The 14,412-nt window shown below is 34.0% G+C and overlaps 2 protein-coding genes across 5 annotated transcripts; one reads left to right on the forward strand and one right to left on the reverse strand.

Moving 5' to 3' along the window:
- Positions 1-1,653: 1,653 nt before the first annotated feature.
- On the reverse strand, positions 1,654-5,270 carry LOC122291771 (ETHYLENE INSENSITIVE 3-like 1 protein). 4 transcript variants are annotated; one of them, XM_043099740.1, is made up of 3 exons: positions 5,097-5,270; positions 4,642-4,788; positions 1,654-4,036 (listed from the first exon to the last, which is right to left on the reverse strand). In XM_043099740.1, exon 3 carries the CDS (start codon positions 3,897-3,899, stop codon positions 2,064-2,066), a length of 1,836 nt encoding a protein of 611 aa, XP_042955674.1. In that variant the 5' UTR covers positions 3,900-4,036; positions 4,642-4,788; positions 5,097-5,270; the 3' UTR covers positions 1,654-2,063. The 4 variants fall into 4 exon arrangements, with proteins under 4 accessions (XP_042955674.1, XP_042955672.1, XP_042955670.1 ...); XM_043099738.1 differs by having other exon boundaries at positions 1,654-4,040; XM_043099736.1 differs by lacking the exon at positions 4,642-4,788.
- A 6,857-nt stretch (positions 5,271-12,127) lies between these two features.
- LOC122292834 (putative pectinesterase/pectinesterase inhibitor 24) lies at positions 12,128-14,404 on the forward strand. Its single transcript, XM_043101371.1, is given in 3 exon segments — positions 12,128-13,355; positions 13,596-14,117; positions 14,120-14,404. Coding segments are annotated over 3 exon segments (1,719 nt in total). The 5' UTR covers positions 12,128-12,310; the 3' UTR covers positions 14,272-14,404.
- The last annotated feature ends 8 nt before the right edge of the window (positions 14,405-14,412 follow it).

Consider the following 14,412-nt stretch of genomic DNA (forward strand, 5'->3'; position numbering starts at 1 on the left):
TTAAAGATATTGAACTCAAATTAAGATTGAACATTACTCTTGTCTGATGTTTCACCCGATGGTAACTTTTAAAGATTTTGTGTCATGCTTTCTTTCCCCTTGCTTCACTATTTATTTCTTTTATATCATATATTCTTTGGGGGTGAAAGGGAATTTTAATCTTCCAGTGATTATCATGAAAAACCTTTCACCCTTCCACAAATTAAGGACCACCTCTCGATATATTAGATTCATCATGGTGACATGATTGATATGTAAGTACGTACCAAATAAGGGTTGGGTTAGGTTAAACGTTAATATTCATTAAAATAAGGAAGCGTCTTGTTAAAGGCAATGGCAATTTGGAGGCTTTTCTGATCAACTCCAACTCATGACCTTTGTGTCAAGGTTTTGGGGTAATTAATCCTTGAAAACGGGTTTTGCAAAGTTAATTGAGGTTGAAAACGGACCGAACGCCATTACTGATATAAAAGTTTAACATAAATTAAATATTTGTGTTTTGACTTTTGTTTTTAAGGTTGTTTCTAGTTTCACAATAAGCGATGTGTTTATAATGAACAAAATTCCAATATGGATAGACTAACATATATTGGGAAATCTACCAAAAAAGATGGCCTTTGATCAATGGAGAACATGCATGGGAGATATTTAAATGTAGGGACTTTTGGATTTGCATTGAAAATGGAAGTATCTAATAAGGAGAAAGTTAAGAGAGTCGACAATGACAAACACTTTCAAAGGCTGCCTAACTTCAACCGAACCACTATTTTGACCACTTCTTTTTTCAGGATTGTCGTTTCTGCTGTAACATATTATATAGTGTTCAACGTTTGTCGAGTTTTCTCCCATGCCAAACGTGGGTACCACTTTGAAAATCTAATGACCAGTCATCAGAATGCCCACAAACATCAATAATTGCAGCAAACTTACAAGACCGCCTTGACATGTTTAAGGAGTCTTCCCGGTCACGGCTTGTTTGACACCGATCTTCACATGGAAAGAAACTTATCAACTTAGAAAATTACAAAAATAAAATAAAAATATTGATATATATATATATATATATATAATCTAAAATAAGAATTAAAGCTATTTTAATTTACTAGGATCAAGAAAATATAGAAATCATTTTATCGATAATGTTATTCTTGTATCTCATCTAATTAGGGGGGAGTCACTTTCCTCTTGCTTTTAACACGATGGAACTGTTTCCACCGCCAGTTTAGGCGGCATCTGTGGCAGTTCTTATCACAAGAAGAAGCCTCGAACCGCGTTGGGACGTTCTTATCTCATTTTTCTCTCATATTTGATTGCCCGAAAACAGAGGGAACTTTCAGTACCTGGACATTGCAGGAACGTGACAAAAGCAATGGGTCCAGACTTTTTGTGGGGGCTCTTAATACAAGATCTTTTTTTTTTTTTCATCCCTTGAAAGCTACATCTTTCTCATCTTTCCCAACTACCAACTTTAGCAACATTAACTTCCCACTGCTGGATGCTCGATATGAGAGCATGGGGTTCATGCAAGCAAACTAAATTAGTGTTAAGTTCATTTCTACTTTAAATATGTAGGGAACTAGCAACATGGTCAACAAGCCAGCCTCTGCAGCATAGGCTAAGAACAATGCCCAAAACAAGCAAAATGCATCTTAATGAGTTTAGCAACCAACGATCTACATATATATAAAGATCAATATGACTGTAACATGGCAATATCAACTTTTGCAACAGGAAGATGATTATGCTTCTAAACATTTCAATAGCAGTACAGTATTGGATTGGTCCCTTCCCAGTTCTTTATTGGCCCTTTTCAGTACTGCACTGAAAGCATCCTAACACCCTAGCCTTGCAGAATTAGCATCAAGTTCAGGTGGGTTTTAAACGTCTCAGTAAAACAAGCTTATATATATTACAAAACTAGAATCTGAATCTGAAAAGGAAGAGGCTGCATCCATCCAGCCTGTGGAACCCAAAAGATATAAGCTCCGTCCTTCATACAGCCTTCCATATCTACTAGCAGTGTCGACCAAAGAGAGCCTAAGATACAGGTCCTGATTTTTTCTTCAAAGGTACCACAGGGAGATGTCTTGCTTTGGCATTGAATCCACTGTATAATCAACCGACGGAAGGTTAAACGGAGAACTGAACCTGAAGTCGGCAATATTATTGGTGGGGTTGTTATCAAATGGAGGTTCAAATGCCTTGCACTGATCAAACTGAACTTCTGCTGTGGGGAACACCGTGGGATGAATGGGCATGTTGGTTTCTTCAGACATATTTCCCCCCATAATAACCCCTTGGTTGTAATAGTTATCATCCACCGGAAGTTGAAACTTCTGCTGCTGGTTGTGATCTTCTGTAGCCTTGAGGTTCCCAGGATTCATGCTTTTACCACGCTGAAGATTAGTATCATAGAATGATATAAGCTCAGAGATCATTTTCTGCCCATCTTCTGGAAGTCCAAGTCCTGAAACACTGAAAGGATTCTGGTTTGTCTGGTTCAAAGGTGGAGTGGCTGGCTTAGGTTGAGCAAAGGGCAGAGAGAAGACCGTTGGCTTGTCATTATTGATTTGAGAGTTTGATGTTCCAAACACTTGGGCAATACCACGGTATGGACAAGTCGTTTGGTGATTGTTTCTAGAGTTCCTGTCCAGAAACCCCAGGCGGTAATTGTTATATGGGCATTGGGGGTACTCACAGGTATATATCTTTTGATCCATCATAGTATGTGGCTCATCAGCCAGCTGCTTCCTCTTTTGAGTAAAATCTGAGCTGATTTCAATGAGCTCACCCTTAATTTGGTGATCTACTGGTGCCATCATAATCCTATCTCTTGGTCCAGCAGCCCCAATATTAAAGAGATTAACATCACATGGCTTGCAGTCTTCTACTTCAACATTTGGTTCATCATCCACCCCTTCAACATCATAATCACTAGCATCACTGACGGCAAAAGACCCACTCCCACCAGCTGATAAAGGTGGACATCTATCAGGATACAACTTTCGGGCCAGAGCTTCTTCTTGGTTTATAATGGCCAGCCAAGTGGCACTCTCCTTGGCAGTCATCTTGTCCTGCAAGCATTTTGACTGCCTAACAAGCTTTCGGATCTTAGCAATGTCAGGGGACATGTGCTTAATCACAGCAGTGAGAACACTTACCTTCCAAGCCTTCTTCAGATCATGAGGCTTCTTGTATGGGGGAGGCCCCTGATCTTTAGGCAAACCCACTTGAGACCACCACTCTTCATTCCCGGTGGGCCACCATGGTGGTGAAACACCCTTTTCCAATGGGAAACGCCTCTGGGGCGGGTCACAGTGCTGCATCAGAGCTGACAAAAGTGACCCAAGAGTCGTGTCCTGGAGCTCCTGCAAGGTGTGGGGAGTGGATGCCACTGCTTGGCAGTCTTCATTCTTCCCATGGATCGAATGATCAGCCTGATACTTGGCAATTGCAGCAGGACCATTACGATCAAACCTGACTTTTTCCTTCCACCATGCCCGCAGATTGTCAGAGGCTCCACTCACCGGCTTGCCCTTCTCAGGAATAATCCCATACACAAAACCTTGTGCTTTACACACTTCCATCATTTTCAGCATATATTTCAGGATACCATCTTGGGCACGAGACATCTTCTTCCTTCGAGCTTGCTCCTGGGATTGACGCTGCTTTGCATTGTCGGTCCCCTCCTTTCCTTTATTCTGTTCTTTGAGCCGTCTCAATAGCATTCTGTCTCTCCACATCCTCCTCTCTAACTCATCAACATCCATCTCATCATCGGTGTAATCCTCCTCCACTGTCACCTCTGCTTCACGCTCAGGAACTACTTCGCCTTCCCCAGGAGGAGCTGAAAGAAATTCTAGATTGCCAAAAAAGCCCATGTCTTCAAAGGTTCCCATTCACCACCAGCGCAGAAAGATCAGTGCAGTTGTTCTCTGACTCTCTAATCAATATCCGTACTCTATGAAAATATCAGTTGAAATCCTTGGCCTTTCCAATATTGAACTGAATCAGGCCGATAAACTCCAATCGATGTCTGCCTTGATCAAAGAAGGAATCAAAGTTAGTTGAGATAATAATAACGTCCCCATACACCGAATATATTGAATTGGAAATAACTGTACTTAAATGGAAAGGAAACAGGGTACAAAATAACATAAAATTCATTAAATAGGCGAGTACAGAAAACAAGGAACCATTTAGATTCTCAAAAAATAGACTGAAATAGCACGAATTCATATAGCCACCGATTAGGATGAACAGATGTACACCAAGGCCTCATTTCTTTTTGACATAAAAGAAGTGCAATAACTCGGGCTTCCCCAATTACAGAAACAAACCAATAAACAAACTAGGAGAAAAAAATTTCAATAATCCGATCAGATAATTACCATAAAAGCCATTAACGGAAAACCCTCATAGAGCTATTTTGGCAAAATAATAAATAAATAAACAACAAACGAAAACAAGAAGCAGCCCTCAGATCCACAGCACTCAGACTTATTTCATTGGTTCCAAAAAGCATAAATTTGTAAGCCCAAGATTCAGATTTCTCCGTCAAAACGACGCCACATACGATCTGAGTTAGCTTCCCAAACAAAGCTGAACCAATTTTTCTCCTACCCAAGCGAGAAAAGCTACCTTCAAATATTTTACCGCAATATACTCATTAAAGGAACAAAAGCTGAAATCAAAATCAAACAAAATTTGACTTCATGGGGCTTGAGCACTCGAAAGGTTCCGCAGCCGCCTTTACTAGATCCAGAGTCTCGGCCATCCACCACATCCCTTTTAGACAAATAACAATAAGACCCAAAAACAAGATAAGAACTATAAAACGAAAAACTGAAAGATGAACCGAACTGCCAAACGACAGGAGCAGCTCTGCGTAACCGAAATGAAAAAGAGCAGAAAACAATGCTCATCAATTTGAAAGACAGCAACCCAAATCAAGACCCAAATAAAACATTCATTTGTAATCCTCTTTCTGTCCAAAAAAAAACTAGTACACAGAAAAAATAAACAAAGTACTTGTACTATTTCTATTCTTTTAAGTGAAGTGAAAAAAAAAAATATCAGGAGAGTATTCAAATTACCCGAATGTTTACTTCTTCGCGTCGGCCATTGAAGGTCCTCTGCCGTGTTACAAACGGAGAGAGACAGAGGGAAAGAGAGAGAGTTGTGGTTTCTTTCTCCTTTCTACCAGAAGAGAAGAGAGGGTGGTGGGTCTGAGATGACACCTGAGAGAGTGGAGACGTGATATGAGGAACGAACAGTAAAAACTTTATTTTTTAGGTGGTCATAATTAACCATGGTCAGGTTAAACACTTAACCGTGGTTAAGCCGTGGGCAAGGCCACAAGAGTAAGGATATTAAGAGGGGGAAGGGGGGTGATTATTCTCTCCACACCCGTCTCGTAACCTCACAGTCTGTCGTTGTTCTTACGACCAACACATGGCAACGAGGAAAGTTATTTCTGGTCATGATCTCATCACTTTCTGTGCTACCAAGGAATCTGCAGAAAATAAACTTCAAATGGCAAGACATGAAAGAAAGACACATCCCATCCTCGTGGAACCACTTAACTTCTATTTTTTTCAATAATTTAAGGTTTTTCTATCAAAATCTTTTTCTTATTTTTAGAGAAAAAAAAGTATATATATAAAGTGAGTTGTCCACATTTATTAAATATATTGATATTATCCAAAAGATTTTTATTCCCTCTTAGTTATTATTTCATTTCTCGTCTGATCGCAATTACTTACAATTACGTTTTAGGTAATTATAAATAAGATAAGTATTAAAGTCATGATAGTAACGGTCAAAAAATCATATATATTTATCTTTTTTTTTACGCGTCAGATGATAGTTATGTTAGTCGTCTCCACCTCTTATTTGTTAAGAAAAAATAATAATAATAAAAAATTCGATATTATAAATATACGAAAGGGTGCGAGTAGTGTGGAAGAGAGCAATTAAGAAACGAAAGGAACGTGCCAGAATATGTGGAAGTCATAACTCATGACTCATTTAATGTCATATTTATTCATGCTTATAATGGGAATGTGCGTTTGATTCAATACCCTTAAGAACATTCAATTCCCAATTTTGTACCCAATTCCACATATATAGAAGCAATTAAGGACTTCAAAAGTTTATCTCTTTCTTGATTTTGTAATTAATTTATTTCCATTTTTTTTTCAAAAAATAAAAATAAATACTAAATCTTTCAAAATTTATTAAATGCACTGTAAAATTTTATAAAATCTATTTTATATATTTATTTTTATCTTATTTTATGTCTTGACATTTTAAGTCGGACACTTGACTTCCTAATTCAATTATTTGTATTTAATATAAAATCATTTTAATTTAGAGATAAGTCCCACAATTAGGATGTAAATAGGTAACTCTTTTTTCAATATGATTATATACTTGAATTATAATCTTTCATTTGTCACTAACTTATGCATCGAAGTGGTTACGAATATTCAGTGTCATATATCTTTGACTTGCAGGTAGACGATTACGCTCAATGACAAAACACATCTTTTTTAATATATTTATTTTTATTTTATTTAATATCTTAATGTTTTAAGTCAGACATTCAACTTTCAAATTAGATTATTCTTATTTAATGTAAAATCATTTTTGTTTTTTATTGTTCATATGAGATGTACGCCTAGTACACAAGTAACTACATCTAACACGATCGATATACCACGTAAAACATAATTAATTTTTATAATTAAAATATTAAAAAGTCAAACTGTTCATTATCATAATTTGAAATTATTATTTATTCCCCCCAATATTTATAAGAAAGAAACCGACTAATCACTTTAAATAAATAATTTAAAAATACTCATGAAAAGGAGTCCTGTCGCAGTCCCTTTTCTTCTTTGCCGAATTATTTTACGCACGTGGGCATTAGCGTCTCTCCTACCTTTCTTTAATCACCTTTGACGCAAATCAACAGTCGTCTTCGATTGACAACTATTTTGATACATATATACTATATAGTCTCTCCTTTTTTCTTTTTGTTACGAATTATTTTATTTTTAATTTGATAGAATATAATATTTATTATATAAAAATAATCTCACAAATTAATATAATTTAATATAATTTATTAAATTATAAAATTATTCTTATTATGAATTAAATATAACAAGTAAAATTAAGTCACGTTAGTATGTGAAAATATTTTTATATAATTTTTTTTTGAATATATTAATATTCTATTTATATTATTTAAATAATAAAATTTAATTTGTAATATTTAAATTTTAAATTTGATCTTTTAAATCAAGATTCCTTTTTATTTGGAAACTACAAAATTGTTAGATATTTTTATTCTCAATTAAAAATAGATTAATATATTTATGGCTAATAATAAATTTACGCGAATCAATTAAAAGAGTATTTGTGTATATTTAAGGGATGCATTTGATTAATTTGTTGATCATTAATTAATAAATAAATAATTATAATAAAGTATTGATGGGTGGGACAGTCGGGATGCAGCCGCCGGGATGGGAGAGAGAGAGAGAGAGAGAGGCGTACAGTTGCGGTGCTCACCCCATGTGGTGCTTCCAAATTAGTCTTCTCTGTCCAACAGCTAGCCATCTGTCCCATCGTGGTCCCACCTCTGTCGTTAAATTGTTGAGAACACGTCACCTCCATACTAAAAGAGAAAGCGACGCCTCTGTTTGCTCTATCTCCATCTTATCCTCATCCTCCGACTCAAATGGAAAATATATATATTTTTAAATAATAAATATATTTAACTTCCATCTAATTTTATTATTATAATTTTTTTAATTTTTTATAAAATATAATAAATAATTTAAATTTTACAATAATAATAATAATATATAAAATAATATTTTATTTAACTTTTATAAAAAACAATCTTATCTCATATCTAAATTCAAACCAATTTTTAATAAAATTTATTCAAAATTTAAAACTAAAATAAAATTAATAAAACAAATTATATAGATAAAATTATAAGTAAAAATATATGTAATATTATTTTTTTACAGTAATACTACATATAATTATAAAGTGTATAACTATTATACATTCGTTTTGAAAAAAAAGTAAAATTTACTATTAAATATTTTTTTTCATATAAGTTTAATATTTATTTTTTTAAAAAATAATTATACCACACTTGCAAAATTAGAAATGCAACTATTATTTTTTTTTTAACTTCAAAGTTATTAACATGATAATAATTAATTTGTACAAAAAAACATTTTAATTATTTTTAATTGATACAATAATGAGAAGTTTTCTTAAATATTATTTAAGAAATGTTTTAATTATAAATTTTTTATAAAAATAAATTTATAAATTGATATGGTTTGATATGATATATTAGAAAATAAATATAATTTTATTATAAAATATATCTAATATATCATATAAATTTATATTAAATCGCAAGTTTATTTATTTATTATAAAATATATATGATATATCATATGAATTTATAAATTTATTTTTATAATATATTTGATATATTTTTTAATTATTTAATTTATAAATAATTTTCTTTCAACTTGAATTATTTGAAACTTTTGGTCTTGTTTTATTAAATGATAGTGCACCCACGTCGGTTTATAAATATTTGTTTAAAAAAATAAATAAATTGTATGGGACTTTTGACCCTTTCCGAGTTAATTTGTGACAAGACAACACTTCTCTTAAAAACTCCTAAAAACACTGATACATCGGATCTATCCCCTATATAGATGCTTTCTTTTTGCCAAACTCTTCTTCTGTCTCAAACCCCCCCATATCATTACTTGCTTTCCCACTTTCGTCTTACCTTTAATTATTATTATTATTAATTTTTTTTTCTCACACATGTGAGAACTTCTCAAGCGTGTGAGAGGGGTGTTATATAATCACACCAATGCCAGGATTCGTAGCTAGCATGTGTGTTTTTGAACTATGTGCATGGAATAGTCCTATCCCCATTCATTTCCTTCCATTATTTGGGTTTCCATGTGCATTGACATGAATGCAAATGCCACACCAAAGTTACTTTGCCATGATATGTGTATTCTTTGCTACAAAACTTGAGTCTAAGTTGCCTAACCATTGAAGAAAGATGAGTGCTGCAACTATAGAGTAATTACATAAAAATAATCTCATAAATTGATCTGATTTATCATATTTATTTTATAATAAAAGTAATTTTATAATCTAATAAATCATATATATCAAGTTACGTCAATTTATGATATTACTTTTATGAAATTATTTTATAATTAGAATATTTCTCTTAAAAAAGTTGAAGAAAACTTGTTAGCTAGAAGGTAAATGGTCAACGACGGTGGTGAAAGAAATGACCACAAAAGACTTCAACAAGTCCTGCTAAACCACGGAAAAAATGGAGTTTCATATGTGCATGTGTTGAGACTTGATTGGAATATATAAAAGTTTCAAAATATGACAAATTCTCTTAAGATTTAAATCGTGTGTGAACTGTTTTTTATGGAAGATATAATAATGATAATTATTAATCATTTTCATTAGGTGATTACAAATTCAACCCTAACCCTTCAAGTAGTCTACAAGAAAACATGTTAGATTAATGTAAAATGGTCAATGATGGAAATGAAAGAAATAAATTAAACTAGAAATGATTTCAACATGTCTTGTTAAACCAAGAAGAAATAGAGTTGGCTAGCTTCCATCTCTCGAACACCTTCTTATGTACCATAATTAGTCATGTCCAGTCTAATTTAACACGTTAAACCCGCGTGTATATTTTTGACAGGTCAACATCTCCCACATTAAAAAATACTGATAAAGATTCAATACCAACAAAATAGAAAAAAAAATTATACCCACAACATCTACACATAATAATCATAAAATATGACTATTTACTTGGTGGCAGAATGTCAAAGTAATAATCATATTTAATAATTAATATGATAGACGTATCAATACCTATCATAGACGTATCAATATCTATCACGTCAATAATATATACACGGATGTTGTTACATTCTTAATTTCTTTGGTATCATCTTACATAGTATGTCATGCATAGCAAAAGTCCTATTATTAGTTTTCTTCGTTTGTTTGTGTAAGGTTACACGTTCAATGGTATAACAATCATATTAAATTCCTAAACCAACGTCTAATTAATTTATATATATATATTTATGAAAAATTTTCAACTCGGCCCACAGTACAATATATACGGATTCACCTTTGACTCAGCCCACAACACGACCCATTCCTGGCCGGGCCCTAAATGCTAATTATAAGCACACGAATGATAGAAACTGAATAAAGAAGAAAACATGGGGGAAAAAACACAAAAAATTCTGCTGGTTTTGTGTAATTCGATCATGGCCTCAAAGGCTAGGAATGATTTTCACGCCCCAAATTGAGCAGTGTTTTTCTTGATTGAGAAGATGGTGAATAAGTTCTTAAATTTTCTTCGAATATTTACATTTAGGATCTAAAATCTATAATTCGTAAGTTGGAATTTAAAATAATAGCAAGAAAATAAGACCCACGTATAAAAGTAAACATACAAATTTATATAATTCTATGGAATCTATTAAATTTATTTTATAATAAAAATAATTTTATAATTTAAAATATCAAATCAAGGTACGTGAGTTTGTTAGCTTATTTTTATATAATTTTTTTTTAGTTAAAAATTAAAATATTTTTCTTGATAAAAATGACTAATTCGTTGTCATTGATGTGTGACTAAAGTACAAACTTTTTTTAATGCACCCAACAAGCTGTTGACGTACTACGTGGAAGCTTTTCACATCAATTTTGCTAAAAAATAATTGGTATTTTAATTTTTTTTAAAGTTAAAATAGGTCTGATCACTATATAATTGGTGTGTTAAACAAACCTACAAAAACTAACATATATAATATGACAGAAGAGTTTAAATTAAGATCAACTCAATTCAGTCTAATTTTAAACTTAATCTAATATTTAAACACCCAACTCTTAAATTACTAAACTCATAATCTTAATTCAAAACTTTCTTACACATGAGATTCGCAACATTTTTCAAGTCAACACATTTTTATACATGAGATTCATAACTTTTTTTAATTTTTTATAAATAGTACTAAACTTATTTTAATATCTAAACACATTTTAGATGAGTTTCACGTAACTCACTTCACATACTCAACCCACTATTCTTTATAAAGAACTCATATCATATCAACCTTCATACTTAGCTTAAAATTATACATGAGTCCCACTTTTTATAAGGAATTACGAGCCATATATATATATATATATATATTGCACGAAGAGTTTATTTTTTGAATGAAAGTTTGACCATTAGTATAATGCTGACGACGACTATGAGAAAACATGTATTAATCAGCTTAAAAAAATAGATTATATAAATATATATATATATATATATATATATATAAATTAATCAGAACATACCGTACTAGGCTACTAGCTATTTGCTTGTTTGACAAACTAAACATCCTTAGCAGCGCAATATGTCAACAATATTAATTTGATCGAATTAGGTAACATGAATTCACAGCTAGCTAGCTGATCATGATATTATATATTTTTTCATTATATATATATCCCACCTTGTTAACCATATTAATTTTCTTCCTGCCTCTGATCTAGCTGAAATTAGATAACAATTCACAGCTGAACATTATACCGTCTATACGTGCCTCATCTACCACTGTTCTTCTGTTGCTGCAGTGATCTAGTTTCTTGGCCGTGAAACGATAGTAAAGTCGTGATTGTGTAGCGTAATACAATCACTTTAAATACTTTTTACGTTGGGTTTGGAGGTTGAAAAGTGTTTAGGTATATTATAAATAATAATAAAAAAAGATAAAAAATAATAATAAAATATTAAATAATAGTAAAAAATAATAAATAATAATAAAACGAGAGTCCAATTTTCTTGAAATAGGCAGTGTTAATATTTAATTTTCAAATAATAATAATAATAATAATAATAATAATAATTTCTATTTACTCATGAACTTGGAGAGTAAAGCCTAAATAGGGTAATGGATCACATCCTCAAAAAGTAAGTGCTGGCTATAACATGACAAGCACTCCTAACGAACGAGCCTTCAAAGAGTCTAGGCTGCATCTATCCTCCATCGGGGTGGTACTAGTGCCTCGCACGTAGATCACCTGCGTTAAATTGCCATTGTTTGTGCTCGATCTCGTCATGCCTGCTTTCATATAAATATATATCAGATCAAAACCCTAGCTTGTTGCAATTGCAGAAGACAAGAAGAGAACCCACACAAATATGTCTTCTTTTAGTCCCTATGCCAAATTGGATGAAGCCGAGCAGGCAAGGCTCGAGGCTCGCCGGAAAACCCGAAAGCGAATAGCAATCATAAGCTTATCCTCCATAATCCTCGTCGGAGTTGTGGTTGCTACGGTACTTGGAACTGCTTCTAATCGTTCTGATGCCAAAAAAGGCGCCGGCGTAGACCACCAACCACTTGCCTCTTCTATAAAAGCAATGTGCGATGTTACCTTGTACCAGGATTCATGCCAAAGAACCCTCAGTTCTCTAGACAACTCCAAGGAGATCCAGCCTGCGGCGGTATTCAAGTTGGCAGTCCAATCAGCCATGGCTGAATTATCGAATTCTGCTCAACATTTATCTGAGTCCGACATTCTTGATGGAATCCATGAAAACATGACGGCCAAGGCTCTCGAGAACTGTCACGAACTTCTGAGTCTTGCGGCGGATCATCTCAATGGCACGTTATCGGCTGGTTCTAAATCGTTGTTTCAAGTAATGGATGATCTCAAAACATGGCTAAGTTCTGCAGGTACGTACCAAGAAACGTGCTTAGAGGCCTTCGAGAGTGCAAGTGGAGCGTTAAAGACCGCCATTACTAATCACCTGAAGAACTCTACTGAACTCACCAGCAATAGCCTCGCCATCACCAAATGGATATCGGAAGTCTTTGGCTCTGTGAAGCTAAGACGGCTAATGAGTTTCCCTGAGCAGCACCATGATCAAGAGCCAGAGTGGCTGCATCCAAAAGATCGGAAGCTGCTTCAAAGTTCGGCCGATTTGAGAAAGATTGCCAACATAGTCGTGGCGAAAGATGGATCTAGTAAGTACAAAACAATTACTGCAGCGCTCAAGGATGTTCCGGAGAAAAGCAACAAGAGGTTTGTGATCTACGTGAAAAGAGGAGTTTATTACGAAAAAGTGCAGGTGGACAAGGAAAAGTGGAACGTGGTAATGGTTGGCGATGGAATGACTTCAACAATTGTATCTGGGAATCTCAACTTCGTAGACGGGACCCCAACTTTTTCAACTGCAACATTTGGTAAGACTTCTTGTGATCATAGCAATCATTATCTTACACAGATTAATTAGTCTGATATGTGAAAATGGGAGCAAAGATTTTCGAGTTTATTACCTCACAGTGTCTGATCTCTTTTTAAATTTAGATTCTTTCAAACATAAATTCGAGAGATTCTTCCTGTTTTTTTTTTTTTTTTTTAATGCAAAAATGTGAGATACTTCCAAACTTATTAGGGATTACATTTTCTTTTCCGTGCACTAGCTGTATTTGGCAAGGGCTTCATTGCACGAGATATGGGGTTCCGTAACAACGCGGGTGCTATCAAGCATCAGGCTGTGGCTCTAATGTCAAACTCAGACCTATCAATCTTCTACCGATGTCACATTGATGCATTCCAGGACACCCTCTATGCACACGCCAATCGACAGTTCTACCGAGAATGCAACATTTACGGCACAGTTGATTTCATCTTTGGAAATTCCGCTGTTGTGTTGCAGAACTGTAATATATTCGCCAAGGTTCCCATGCCAGGGCAGCAGAACACCATCACAGCTCAAGGGAAGATTGACCCTAATCAGAATACTGGAATCACAATACAAGATTGCACCATATCACCTTTTGGAGACTTGAAATCTGTCCAGACATATCTTGGACGGCCATGGAAGAACTACTCCACAACTGTGTTCCTCCGAAACAACCTAGGAAACTTAATCGATCCCAACGGATGGTTACCATGGACAGGGACATCAGCCCCAAGCACCATATTCTATTCGGAGTATCAAAATTAGGCCCCAGTTCTTACACAAGGAATAGAGTTAAGTGGAAGGGGTTGAGAACCATTAACAATCAAATAGCCAGCAAATTTACAGTCGGTTCGTTCATTCAAGGGAACTATTGGATAGAGGCCGCAGGCGTACCCTATAAATATGGCCTGTGATTGTGATAATTTTCATGCAGTCTTTCGATCGTTTGGAAGAGATGTTTGGTTTTTGGTCTTTTATATCTCTGTCTTCTGCTGCTTCTTTTTTCCCACCCTTCTTATAACTGTTTTATTTTCAGTCTTAATTGTTTTATTTCT

The sequence above is a fragment of the Carya illinoinensis genome, chromosome 13, assembly GCF_018687715.1.
Source record: "Carya illinoinensis cultivar Pawnee chromosome 13, C.illinoinensisPawnee_v1, whole genome shotgun sequence".
Taxonomy (NCBI): Eukaryota; Viridiplantae; Streptophyta; class Magnoliopsida; order Fagales; family Juglandaceae; genus Carya; species Carya illinoinensis.